This window comes from Xenopus laevis, chromosome 2L (genome assembly GCF_017654675.1).
Source record: "Xenopus laevis strain J_2021 chromosome 2L, Xenopus_laevis_v10.1, whole genome shotgun sequence".
Classification (NCBI taxonomy): domain Eukaryota; kingdom Metazoa; phylum Chordata; class Amphibia; order Anura; family Pipidae; genus Xenopus; species Xenopus laevis.
Window position 1 is genome coordinate 119,294,916 of NC_054373.1, and position 14,165 is coordinate 119,309,080.

General features: G+C 37.2%; 1 protein-coding gene across 2 annotated transcripts in view; it reads right to left on the reverse strand.

Annotated features, from left to right (window-relative positions):
- Positions 1 to 14,165, reverse strand: part of cyfip1.L (cytoplasmic FMR1 interacting protein 1 L homeolog) — a 64,061-nt gene that overhangs the window by 24,108 nt on the left and 25,788 nt on the right. Inside the window, exons 11-21 of one of the 2 annotated variants that reach the window (XM_018247134.2) lie at positions 13,878 to 13,995; positions 13,273 to 13,395; positions 12,128 to 12,253; positions 11,851 to 12,017; positions 11,506 to 11,653; positions 9,663 to 9,810; positions 4,586 to 4,742; positions 3,353 to 3,449; positions 1,898 to 1,974; positions 1,690 to 1,798; positions 178 to 297 (exon numbers count right to left, since the gene is read on the reverse strand). In XM_018247134.2, the coding sequence (XP_018102623.1) occupies positions 178 to 297; positions 1,690 to 1,798; positions 1,898 to 1,974; positions 3,353 to 3,449; positions 4,586 to 4,742; positions 9,663 to 9,810; positions 11,506 to 11,653; positions 11,851 to 12,017; positions 12,128 to 12,253; positions 13,273 to 13,395; positions 13,878 to 13,995 (1,390 nt within the window). Of the gene's footprint in view, positions 1 to 177; positions 298 to 1,689; positions 1,799 to 1,897; positions 1,975 to 3,352; positions 3,450 to 4,585; positions 4,743 to 9,086; positions 9,241 to 9,662; positions 9,811 to 11,505; positions 11,654 to 11,850; positions 12,018 to 12,127; positions 12,254 to 13,272; positions 13,396 to 13,877; positions 13,996 to 14,165 lie in introns of both variants that reach the window. The other variant, XM_018247133.2, reaches the window with a different exon arrangement.

The window sequence follows — 14,165 nt, forward strand, 5'->3', positions numbered from 1 at the left end:
AGCTAAAATGTGGAAGACAATAATGTATAATAGACTGCATGTTAAACAATAAAAATCACTATACACAAGATACATGAAGGCTAATAGCATACAGTGCATTTGTCCACTCCTGATATTCAGCATCACCTAGGATGTTTTCTATTAAAGTAATGTACTTTAGATTTCTCAGCTACTTACAACAATTGAGGTCAGATCTTCACTTTCAAACCGCCCAATGGCCAGCTCCAGTGATCTGTACAGAGCAGCCGAAATTCTCTGAGTAATTAAGCGATTCAAGTCAATTGACCTCCCTAGAAGCTGTGGTAAAAGAAAAAATGACATCAAACGTTATACTCCACTTTTTAGATTTGCTCATCAAACTGCACCTTCTGATATTGAGTTTCACATTGCAGTTCAGAACTCTACTATCATTTGTAAAAAGAATAATTTTCATGAAATGTTACCTTGCTCTTTAGGTGTTTATTTTTTTTTTTAACAAGAATGGCTAAAGTTATCAAGAGCCATTTAAACTTCCTGTACAGGTTTAAAGTGTGGGAGGAAACCCACACAAGGGTACTGAGAGGAAACCCACACAAACCCAATCGAACTGAGGATCCCAGCACTGTAAGACAGAAAAGCTAACCACTAAACCACAAAGCACACTGAATATGATAGAAAAGAATGTACATGTTACAATACTGGAAACAGACCTTCCCTGTGGACACACAAACACAAGTGCTTTTCATGAACTGCTATGTTTCAACGCAGAAACTTCCTCACTTTCAGACAACTGCCACAAAGGACAACGGGGAGCATAAAATTGGTGGCACCCCTCCAGCTTAAAAAAAATAAAAAATAACGGACACCGAAGCACCAGATACAATCCTATTCACTACAATGGAAGCGACAGTATTTCAATAACAGCAATGCTGTACTGCCATACTGTTCTATAAGCAACAGTTGCTATGTTTTACATACAAGTTTTACTGACAAGTTTACTGTACCATACACTGAGACTGAGGCAACATAAGAATGATACAACAATACATCACAGTATTCCCTGACTATTTAAAAAAAAAAGTGAGGTGACTTTAAACAATTTGGAGCTAATTATTAAATGTGCTTCTATGTGAGCTGCCATTGAGAAGTTAGGCATTATCAAATCACCTTTAAAGTGCCTCTCCATCCAGTTCTGTATAACAAACAGAGTGCAAGGTTAATGAAGAAACATATTTATATCTTTCTTTATAAGCACTAGGCTGGATTATAATACACAAACTAGATGGAAGGAACCATAGAAGACTGATCTGTATAGGTCAAATTTGGTTGACTCACATCCACACACACAACAAACAAACTCATGACTTGCATCTAAACCAGCAACATTTTTACCCACTTGCTACACAATCCAACACACAAAATGCTTTATCCACAACCTGACCCACTATCTGCTAGCTACCATAAAACCAGAAGTGGTCATTATACACCAGAAGTGATGTCATCCAAGCTTGTGAGGCTCAGAAATCAACTTTTAGACCTACAATGCCCAGAACAAAACAATACAGCCATCTGCAACCTGTGAATATCAGCACTGTGGGTATACAACCCACTGCAGTACATATAAATAGAAAAAAAAGGGCTGCATACTTTCAAACATAAAGGTTCATATATACTTTGCCTCTATATGCATATTAGTGCCTTCTTGCTCACCTGTACATGTCTCTGCTTCAGCAATGTATCATAGCGATTGGACGTTCCCTGGGAGATATTGGCTCCCTGATTTTTACAGTCTGCTCTAAGACGCTTGTCTAAAAGAAGGCTTCAAGAAAAGAAAAGATAAACAAATAAATTACGGTTATTAATTTACTATTTATTGTTAATACTACTATATTTTTCAACATTCAGTCTTAACTCTTACCCGCCAGAAACAACTTTGTAGTGGGCAAATATTTGGTCCGCTAACTTGTAGACAAACTGGTCAAAGCACAAGTTTACCTGAGAAAAGAAACCAGGACAAAAATCAATAAATACATAGGAATGGAGTCAGCTGGTAGTTATTTAACTTAAGGATGGCTAGATGTTATATGGTTGTTGTTGAAGTTGTATTTCAATGGTTCAACAGATTACAGTTTAACTATCCTTAGCTCAGCATCCCTGTGTTATGCTATGACATAGTTCAATCATCTCTAGAAGCCAGGAAAGACAGAAAACTATTCTTGATATATAGGGTGGCTTTTCAAGCGTGCTGTTGCACTGTTAAAGCACATATTAATACATGCAAAAATAAAGATGGCATTTTCTGTGCAGCAAGCGACAAACATTTTACAGACTCAAGATAAACCATGCATCGATAAAGGATATTTCACAGCCACTTAAGGAGAATATACTACCCCTGTTGACATAAAGGAGAAGGAAAGCTACCGAAGCAGTTTACTGCCAATATATTAGCCACAATAGTGCAAGCTATACCACTATATTTATTCTGCAGAATGCTTTACCATACCAGAGTTAACAGCTCCAGAAGCTCTCTGTTTGTTTAGGATAGCAGCTGTCATATTAGTTTGGTGGGACATCACTTCCTGCCTGCGTGTCTCTGCTCTCTCATAGCTCTGGGCTCAGATTATAGCAGGGAGGGGAGGGGGAAGGGGGAAAAGGGAGAGAGGAGCAAACTGAGCATGCTCAAGCCCTACCCCTGGAGGTTTATGCTGAAAACAGGAAGTCTGATACACAAGCCCATGTGTACACAATAGAAGGAAAGAAATGCAGTGTTTCTTTTGACAGCGGACTCAGAGCAGCATTACTTTGAGGGGTTACTGGTGTAGTTATATAGACCTTTCCGAGAAAGCATACTTAATTTTAGCCTTTCCTTCTCCTTTAAGTGTTCAGTTGCGTTATGCAGAAAAGGTGCATAAACACTATTTGAACTTCCAAAAATAAACTGTGTATAAATGTATGGGGTTTTTTTGTACAGACATACCGGATTCCACAGATTTAAAGTCATATTACACATAAGAATAATTTCCAGACCATAGTAAACTTTATTCCACTGTGAAGTTGAATTTCCTCTGCTTTCCCAGAATCTGTTACTTCAAAATGGTACAGGATAAGCGAGGGGTTGGTTTCTTTCAATTTGTTCACATGTTTACACAAGTTTTCTACATAAAGGAGAAACAAACCCGTACCAGAAAAAAAACCCCGACCCCCCTACCCTGCATAGAACAAGGTAGGAGGAAGGAGGTTGGTCTACGCAGGGTAGGGTTTTTTTCTAGTATGGGTTTGTTTCTCCTATAAAACCAATTAAATGAATTTATGTGAAAAAGGAGGCTTTACCCTAAAAAACAATGTTCAAAATATATGAATTGACACAAATCACCTCAGCTTCAATTTCATCATAAAGAAACTGTTTTTTGAACTTTGTAAGTGCATAATGTGCGCTGTCATTATAGAGATCCAGAGAGTAGAGGACATACCTGGAAGAGACAAAATGCAAAGAATCACATACGTTGTGCTAAAAAACAGTTCCTGGAGAGTACTACTACTGGTCACACACCTAGATGCATGAAGGAGGTCTGCAGCTCTGTCAGCCAATGACCTACACCTAATCCCCTAGCAAGATAGTCTGTCTGGTGTGTGTTGGGTATTCCAAATGGTCAATAGCCTCACAAACTCAACAACTGTCTGCAAACTTGGCTGAAATTGATTGAACTGGCCAACTATGCTCTGTATTACTAATATCTGCTCAAAAAGGAGTTAACAAGAAGACTATTTTATCGTAGTGGTGTACTCATGCTAATCTTGGGGCACAAATAAACCTTTAACCTGTATGAACCTTCTGATAAGCCTTTTTAAGTAGCATGGACAAATGCAAGGTTTTCCATCAGTCATTGATAACTCAACTCCCTTACTCCATTACAGTGCTATCTTTTTGTTAGCAGTAGATGTGCAGTTGCTTTGCTGTCTATGTCTCTGCTGAAGGAAGCAATATAGTACAATCTTTCTTATGTGTAAAAGCAAATACAGAGAAAGGATGTTCTATGCACACAATAAGTCATGTACTTATAGACTTACAATAAAAAGCAAAACAATTAAAGGGGTTCACCTTCCAAACACTTTTTTTAGTTCAGTTATTTTCACCATAAATAAAGGCTTTTTTGATTACTTTCCATTTTTTACAGTTTTTTTCCAAAACCGAAGTTTAAAGTCCTGGTGTTTCAGTCTGGCAGGTTAGTAATCTAGGGAAGACTTTCTACATTTGCTACATTAGTGGACACATTTCTCTGTTGGCCCACACCTTTAGTTGGGGAAAATATTTTCGCCAACATGTGCCCTATAATGAAATTCAGGGATTCTGCTCAGCAGAATGTATAAAGATAACACATGTATCAGTTTAGAACAAAGTCAGCAACCCCCCAAGCTAATTCAGAAACACATAAGAGGGTGAAGAATAAAACTTTCAACTTCTATATTAGAAATATGGCCACAAATAGAAAGTAATTGAGGAAAAATCTTTATTTCTGGTGAACTAACTGAAAAAAAGTGTTGGAAGGAGAACAACCCCTTTAAATTTAGAAAATAAAACAAAACTAATCATTTTGGTTATTCTTACTCCATCATAGATGCCTCCTTGGTCTCCAGGATATGGTCTGTCAGAATCCACGGCATTGACATATCAATAGGAAACTGAATTCTGCGACCCATTGTCAACTCCAAGAAAAACTCCCTGAACCATAACTGGGACAAGTCACAGCACTGCTGTAAAGTCTCTTTAAGTGTAAGAAAAGATGAATAGCAGAGTTAGGCAGAGCAGAGAGTGAACGCAGACAGCGAAAGTGTTTTAAAGCAATTAAAATATAATGTACTGTGTTTGCACTAGGCACACTATTGAAGTTTATATAAAAAAATCTGCTGTACAGCCAGTCTGAAAAAGGTGAAAAGGCTCAAGTTACACAACATACAGCATATAAACTCTTTAAAATACAAGGGTTTAGTTTTTCCACAGAATAATTCCTTTGTAGGAATTATCCCATTGTATTATACAGAGCCTTTCTGCCGTCGGGTATGTAACCAGTGCCTTTTCTCATTTATTAGACTGAATATCTGCCCTTGTGATTATACAAAGATTGTTTTTGTGCTAGCCATACACTAACCAAGTTAAGTTACTTGATAAAGGGTTTTGTTACTCAAAACATGTCTTGTGAGTAAATGCAATATTGCAGTTATTTATGCTTTGGTGGCATCCTTTGACTAAGGTTGAAAAATACTGATATCATATACATCTGGATGCGACATTTACAGAAATGCCTGCTTTTTACACTGTAATTAGTTGTGGAAATGTGGAATATATTTCCACTGTTGAATTTATAGGTACATATCAGCCGACAGACCCCGACCAATAATTATAGTACATCGATGTTGGTCGGGATCATCAGACCATCTTATTTGTACCTATAATTGTATAAAAAAGTTTCAGGAATCAGACAGGTTTGAAAATTTCACCTGCTGAGGGGTACCGTAGGCCAGCTCCTAGTTAGTAGAGTAAAGAGGAGCTGCAGCTTTATCGAAAGCCAGGTATGCAGGAAGGGAGGGATGGTTATAGTCTTGGGCTGCATTACTACTTGGTCCAGCTCTGGGTTGCATAATCTTAAGTAATTAACCCACATACTGTATGTTTAAAAAAAAAAAAAAAAAAAAACAGCATAAAAATTAACCCAGGTGCAGTAACCCACAGCAACAACTAAAACATTTGCTTTCAAACAAATGGCACATGCTGAGCTGATTATTTGGTACAAGTGACTATACCTGTAGCAAATGTCACCTTTTATTAAGTATTTTAAATGAATCATCGTCCATTATAGTGGACCACCGAGCCAGCCGCGTTGACCCAGACCCCCATATCCCCGCATGTGTACATGAACTTTTGCATGCAAACGAGCACACACATGAGCAAAAACAAGCATGCGCATATGCGAGCAGGTGCACATCTGCGCGGAACTCGTTCAGCACTTGCTCAGCCAGCCTAAGGGTAAGCAACAGGGAAGGTGCCTTTCTGGCACCACCCAAGCTTTGCACCCGAAGCACGTACCTCTTCTGTCTACCCCTAATTCCAGTCCAGTATTGTTTCTGAAATTTCACAATCTTAGAACACAAATTCTGCCTATGTTTAATGACACTGCATTCCAACCCCCAAACAAAAGCAAGTGAATATTTCTGAGCTAGGGCAGTCTTTAAATGAGAACTAAAGCTTAACTAAAGAAGTAGCTAGAAATGTTGGACATTATGTTTTGGGCTTCTGCACCAGCCCAAGGCAAAAACAGCCTTTTAGCAGGGATCTGTGTCTCCAAAGATGCATGCTCTGTGCTGCTGTCACTTACTGAGCTTGGGGACTCACTCGCATAGAACACATAGAATATAAATGTCCCACTATAGAGCTGATTAGAAATTAATACAGATAATTACTACATGGCAGCAAAGAAACCAGTGCAACTAGCATCAGAATTTAATAATCAGCCCTGTGGCATCATCTTATTTTACAGGCCAACCTCACTTTCTGCTTAATAATTTGTGACGACCCCTAAACTTAGCTTCTCAACAGCTGCTCAGAGCCCACTGAGCATGTCACAGACACTTTCCAAGATGGGGACTCCCTGTGATAAGTTTGAAGCCCTGGATCATTGCTGCTATTGAGATGCTGAAACTTTAGTCTGGTGCAATAAGTTCAGTATATAAAATATGGTATTTCTAGCCACATTCACTTTTAGGGTTTAGTTCTCCTTTAAAAAAAAACCCTCAGGGAATATGCGGATAGATGCAGCTTCGATTTGGCTTCCTGCGGTGTGATAGAAAAAGGTATTGGTACAATCAAACTGCACCAGAGGAAGGACCCTTGTGGTCCGAAATATGTAGTACTACACATCTCTAAATAAAGTCAAATATCCTTTTCGATTGTCTAAGTTCTCCAGTGGACTTTTTCCTATATTTCCGATACAATCTTAAAAGGGCTGTAATTTAACATAAATCTGTCTGCTAGCTCTGGGAACACCAGAGCAGCTTTATGCCCGATTCATAATCAATATATTTGACTAGTTGGCATTGAAGAACAACTTTATGTATAAATAACTAATAGAATTTCAAATATTTCTAGGTCATTATTTAGAATATATTTGTGAACATTTGGCAAACACAGAAAGCAGCTTATGAATGAGCCCCAATTCCCAATTAAAGGCATATGTTGAGAATATGAAGGTCAAGGCAGCATGGTGGGTGTAATTACGTATGCATTTTATTGTGCAAAGTTTGGGCAACAGCTGTCACTCTTGTGTGGGATCAGGAATGTAAAGCATTGTTGGTATTTGCAATATTGGACAGATTATGAAGGCACATAGCAATGGAAGTCTTTAAATATGCTTTGTTAGCTCAAGAGAATTTATAGCAGGATTTCTGGTCTGACATGCTATCTTTTCCCTAACAGGGTATATTAGTACAAATGGCACCAATCAAAGTACTGTGTTTATCTTTGGGTCAGCAGAAATTCCTTTATTTTCATGCTTTAGTACAAAAGTGCAGCTCAAATATTATGGAAACCATATAACAAGGGACACTACACCCCCTTGTCCAACATGAGGACAATGAATAGGGCGAGTACTGAACATACTTTGTGCCTTTTGTTTTAATCATATTATTTAATTTAAATTCGGAAACATTTGATGACCCTAGTTCACACTAATCACAAAGCAAGTGGCACAAAAATGCAGTATGTACATATGTAGTATGTAGACTTCTTTTTCCATAATTTTGGAAGTCATATTTCCTTATGATGTAATACAGGAATGGAACCTCTTACCTGGGGAAAGTTCAGAATTACAGGAGGGCCATCTCCTATAGTGGCGTTTTAAGCAAATAATTCTAATTGTACTTTTCATTAACTTTTCCCTCTGTAATAATAAAACAGTACCATATACTATGGTGATCCAAATAACAGAAACATTGATTATCCAGAAAGCCACCAAGCATTCTGAATATTAGAATCCATACATGTATTTGGATGGCAGTACAGGGGAATATTCTCACCCTCTACACTACCTGATATAGCTAGTATTGTCACTTTAAGTATAACTGATGCAAGAAATAAAATTCTGAGACAAACCGGAGTCATATATTAAAGATGTAGAGAGTTGTACCAAATTAGCTATAGTTTAAAATGGTACAATACATTATTGTGATACCATTGATTATCTCAGTTAGTTTACACAGACAATTCTGTATGTTCCACACCCAGAAAAGCAAACAAGTACAAAGATGATTAAGACTCTAGAGGAGTTAATTGTCTACAGCACAAAGATCACAGAATGCAAACTGTCCGATCTACAATTTTAATTACAAATTTTTAACTGTTGAGCGAATTGAAGCAACAAAAAAAGTAATCTAACAGTAATGAGGTTTCAGATATGCTAGCACTGATGTAAGTAAAGCAGGAGTAGTTGCTTATGTGTGTGTGTGTGCTTTAATAACTTCCTGCCTGCATAGGCCAGGTGAATTTGCTGATGCACCTACCTATCAAAAGGTCATATCATATATATCTATGTTTTATATCTTATTTTTTGATTCTTAAGAGATCATGTATGTTATGTAGGGAATACAATAGAACTCTAGGAAGCATGGTTTCTGGTTCACATGTGTGTGATACAACTTAGGAAGTACAGATGAAAACAGGCCCATAACCATTTAGGAAATCCAGTTAAAACCATGACACTCTGAGGCACATTGGAGAGGCTACAGATGGGGTTTTTTGCCTTCCTCTGGATCAACTGGCTGTTAGGCAGATTAAAAAAAGTAAAAAGGTTGAACTTGATGGACATGTGTCTCTTTTCAACCTAACTTACTATGTTACTATGTAGAGGAACCTTATAAATAATATAGAAAGAAAAACAGACACTTTTACAGACATGCTTTTAAAAAATGTTACAATCTGTTGGCACAAGGTTTATTGTTAAATAGGGTCATTCATGATCCCGCTTAGGGCTGATACATAGAACAAACTGTCTTTCAAAGTGGCTAGATGCGTCGCAAGGACATACCAGCAGCACAGTGATCACACATCATAGTCTTACCACTGAAATTAAGCAAATGTGTGTAGAAGAAAGATTCTCGGTGAAATTTTTCTATGTCCATAATGGTGGGACCCTCTAGGCTACTTCTCAGGGTTTTCTTGGAACCACTTTTGTCAGCAATGAGGGACTCTAGCATGGTTCTCACCATGTAAAGCTGTGTTATTAAAAGGGAGAAGCATTGAAACCACGGAATGTACATGTAAAGAAATCAATACACACTACCAATAATACAGTTATTTAATAAACAGGCAAACCGAAATGATCGGGTTTTCAGAATAGGTTAAAAAATTCCAGTAGCCCGATTTCATTCGAAGTAATACCTTATGGAAGGGATGTTTACTCGGCTATCAGTATGTTGTTAAATTACAGCTCCCTGGAAATGTAGGGCTGTGTTCAACAGCTAAACCACAGCAGACTGAACATCCCTTTATAAAACACAGTAAAAGCCAGCAAAAACAGTGCCATCAACCCAGAGTGGAACTTATAAGTGTATTTTGCAAACACAACCAACCTCTTTCACTAGAGGATCAGTTTGCTCTTCAGAAGACAAGAATATAAAAGTAAAAATCGTCTTACCACCAAAGTCTAAAAGAGCTGGATAGGTGTAGGACTGCCTCAGAAACTTTTTTACCACATGCAACAGCTTTTCCAACCCCAGAGACTTGACCTGTTTAAGCAACTCAGCAGAGTTTAAGGACTCTGCCATTGTGCGCATCAGGAAGAGCTGAAAACCAATGGGGAATAGAGAGTAGCAGGAGGTGAGGAGCAGAGAGTGAGACAAAAAAGGAAAATTAGGTAAAGGATAAGTTTGGTAAAAAAGAAAAGCAGAAGGGAAGACATCAGTTAGTAGGTTAGGAAGATAAAGCCACAGCTATTTCACATGCTATTTTGTCGTTTTGTGTTGATGATTGTAAACTGTGTAGCGAAGCTACAATGTAAAATACACTTATGCTTTAAAGGGGGAGTTCACCTTTAAATTAACTGTTAGTATGATGTAGAGAGGGATATTCTGAGACAATTTGCAATTGGTTTTCATTTTTTATTACTTGTGGTTTTTGAGTTATTTAGCTTTTTATTCAGCAGCTCCCCAGTTTTCAATTTCAGTAGTCTGGTTGCTAGGGTCCACATTACCCTAGCAACCATGCATTGGTTTGAAAAAGAGACTGTAATATGAATAGGAGAGGGCTGAATAGAAAGATGAGTAATAAAAAAAGAAGCAATAACGATGTGTGTGTGTGTGTAGTCTTACAGACTATTTGTTTTTTAAGATGGGTTCAGTGACCCTCATTTGAAAGCTGGAAAGATTCACATGTAGAAGGCAAATAACTATAAAACAGAAATAATGAAGACCGATTGAAAAGTTGCTTAGAATTAGCCATTCTATAATATACTGAAAATTAATTTAAAGCTGAACCACCCCTTTAAGCAGCATATTACAAATCTGGCCCTCCACTGCCTGTCAGCTACAGTTCCTTGCATTCGAAGGGCTGTGGTTCTTATAAGCTGGAGAGCACCAAACATCCTTAGATAGTGACAGATTCAGATCAAAACAGCAGATAGGCTAAACATCACAACCAAACATATCTTTGGCTCTCAATGCATAGTTTCTTTTCCATTCTCCGTTAGTAAGCTGAATTAGCCGCTTTAGATAAATTTGCCTTAACAGTTCATACAGAGTTGCTGAATAGTAATGAACGCAATAAAAGCAAATCTTTGATTTATGATATTTGATATGATATATGATTTATTGATATTTCTTTCAGAGCTGAAGATGTTAAAAATGTCTTGGTATATATGGTTTAGTATAGTTACCAGAGGATTATATTCCTTAACAGAGCAAAACATTGAAGGCTGCAGAAGACTGCTCATGCAAAGCCATAGGTGTCCCAAATGCAGGAAAGGAAAGAGAAAGAAAACATTGGTGGTAATCGATTTGATGAATTAGATTCAGTCTTCTAATTATTTAGTTAATTAAATCAGTTCCATTCCCTCCTCCCTCCATTGTCTATTAGGAATTAACCAAAAAGTAGTAAGATGATCAATTGCATTTTAATTTAGAAACATTTAGATTTAAATAAGAGAAAGAAAAGTGTAAACATGCATATCAATGAATTAACTTTGTATGGTATGAGTTCTGATTTAGTTACTGCATAAATCACCAGCTCAGTTTCAGGAACAGTATTCACTACTCCACCTGATTAAAAATAAACAGCCTAACATCAGCACTGCATTTACAGTAAGTATATGGGAGAAATCCATAATACCCTGTGGGCTGGAGGCATTATATCACTAGCAAAAGACACATTTATCCCGCACAATGCAGCAGGAAGACCTGATTATAACTGAATAACTAGCTATACTGGCATTTCAAATATTCAATAGAACACTTTAATTTTAAGGGGATTTTAGAGGAACATACCTGGGTGCTCGATGGTCCAACAGCCCTTCTGGGAACTTTAATATCAAATCCAGTCTTTGGGTCTTTTTCACCTCTGAGTGCAGGGTCATTGAATGGTTCACACCCAGATCCCCAGTCACAAACGGTCTTTCTGATAGCTTGGAGCACGCTACAGAATGCAAACTCATTACCCTAGGGCAGTGTATTCTTGATTTACTGTTACTATACATACATTTTATAACAAACTTATGGTGCACTACAGTTAAATATAAATCAAAGAAAGCATAATTAGTGACATAAGGGTAAAGAGTAGTAATCAGAACGTTCAGATGTTGCAAGGAAGTACATATATTTAATAATTCCCACCTTTGTATTACATTTTTCTTCTTCTTAATAGCTTGTCTCAGTGGCTCCCTTAGTGTGACCTGGGCAAAATCCTGCAGCTCAGCATAGATAGTATGGCGGATGGCATGGTTAAATACACTTTCCATTCTGCACATGAGGACCTGTAGACCTTTGATCATGGCAACGACCTGTGCAGTAAAAAAATGCTAAACCTTATAACCCATTAATAAAAACACCATAAATAGCACTGGAAGGCACCAGTGTGTTCTGGTGAGTTAATGTAGACAAATTATCATACCTCAACCAGAGCAAATTTCTCCTCACTGGTATAGTTGTATCTTGTAGCACGTTCATATTCTTCTGCATTGTCTGGGCAGTCTTTATTGGAGTATTTATCGGTTGGGTGAACAAGCTTCCAGGAGTACTGTTGAACAAAACAAATCAAAATATATAACAAGTGCACAACCGCATTAGAATCCACATACCCTCATCAACATTAGTAAGATGTGTGGTGTCTCCAAACAAGGCACTGCTGCACATAAAATGAATAGGTTGTGTGGGAAATACACTTTTATTATAATTTAGATCAAGCCACCAAGTTACACAACACTTCAATAATTTAAAGGAACAGTAACATCAAAAAATAAAAGTGTTTTAAAGTAATACAAATAATGCAGTGTTGCCCTGCACTGATAAAACTGCTGTGTTTGCTTCAGAAACACTACTATTGCTAATATAAATATGCTGCTGTTTAGCAATGGGAGCAGCCTTTCAAAGGAGAAAAGGCTCAGGTTACACAGCAGATACTAGACAAGCTATGTAGAACATAATGGTGTTATCTGTTAGACTTTTTTTTTTTCATTTCCACCGTTGCTACACGGCAGCTTGTTTATATGAACTAAATCAGTGTTTCAGAAGCAAACACGTAAATTTTACAAGTACAGGGCAACAGTAGAGCATATTTTCATTACTTTAAAACACTTTAATTTTTTGGTTTTACTGTTCCTTTAACAAAAAAAGGTTAGAGAGGTCCCTGCTCACAAGAGCTTATACTTGCTTGTTGCTGGGGATAGCCAACCTTTCCATCTCAGACACAGGATATCACTGCAGATTAGATTAAATCAGTACTTTCTGGATTTTTTAGGTCCAGGCTCCTTTTAATGTCAAGTTTAAAACAAGGTAACAGACCTTACGGTGTCAGCTATTATATTAACTGAAACCTTACCCTAACCAACAAATTCAATATGGTCTCGCTGAATTATCTATGGGAAGAAAAAACAACAAACATATTTGGGGTAACAGTAAGGAAGCTCAGTATGTTTCCAATCAGAGAATATTTAAGAAACTCTCTAATAAGTGCAGTTCATCCAAGCTCCTATAGATTATGACAATGAAGCTTTTAAAAGCAAGTACCTTTGTTCAAATGTTCATTTTACTACATACCACTTCCATTACATGTGCACTCCACTGAGACAGGAGCTGAAGCCCTTGCAAAGATAATTCAAAAAGTTTTCGGTACTCTGCATCTGTCTTTTGGGCTTCTTGGCGGCCTGATCCAGTCACTACCTAAAACAGAAAAAAACAGGAGATAAAAAAAGTCCAAAATCATGCAAGGATTCTGCTCAAAATTGAAAAGCCACAATGTAAAAACATTTTGCAATGTCATTAAACCTGTAAATTCCATTAATGTACCACTTTCCACCCACTTTAAATTTCACTCGCTGTGCTGAATTTGCATACAAAATATGAATACACTGAAAGGGTTAATTGCCTACACAGAATTGTATTAAATGGATAGTGGTGACTGACGTTTTTAAAAAACAAATTTGGTACAAATATTATTATTACAAGGACATGCCATTCAAATGTATATAATGTTAACCAGTTTTGTCACTGGATATATAAACATACTTGCATTAATATACCTTTTTTTATATCACCTTCCTGTCTCTCCCTATATGGCCAAAACAGCACTGAATTTTAAAAAAGTCATTAGCAAATTATACAGAAATTTGTATTAATGCAAGGGATGTGAAAACTACACTTACCTCACTATTGCTATAGCGGGCCAACTCAGAAATAAAGCGCATGTGGTCTTCTCTAATCTGAATCATCTGCTCACATATATTATACTGTGGACTGCTGCTTGATGAGGTACAGGTCCACCTGTTTCAGAAAAAAACAAAAAAACATTACATCGATGTTTACAAAAATGTAAATGTAAAGAGATAGTGATTTGTGATGCTTGCATTGCACTTCATGTAGCTTACATACTGATATTGGAACTGCACCTTGCACTAATGAGTTAAAATTTCTATGTGAATACAAGTGTGCGT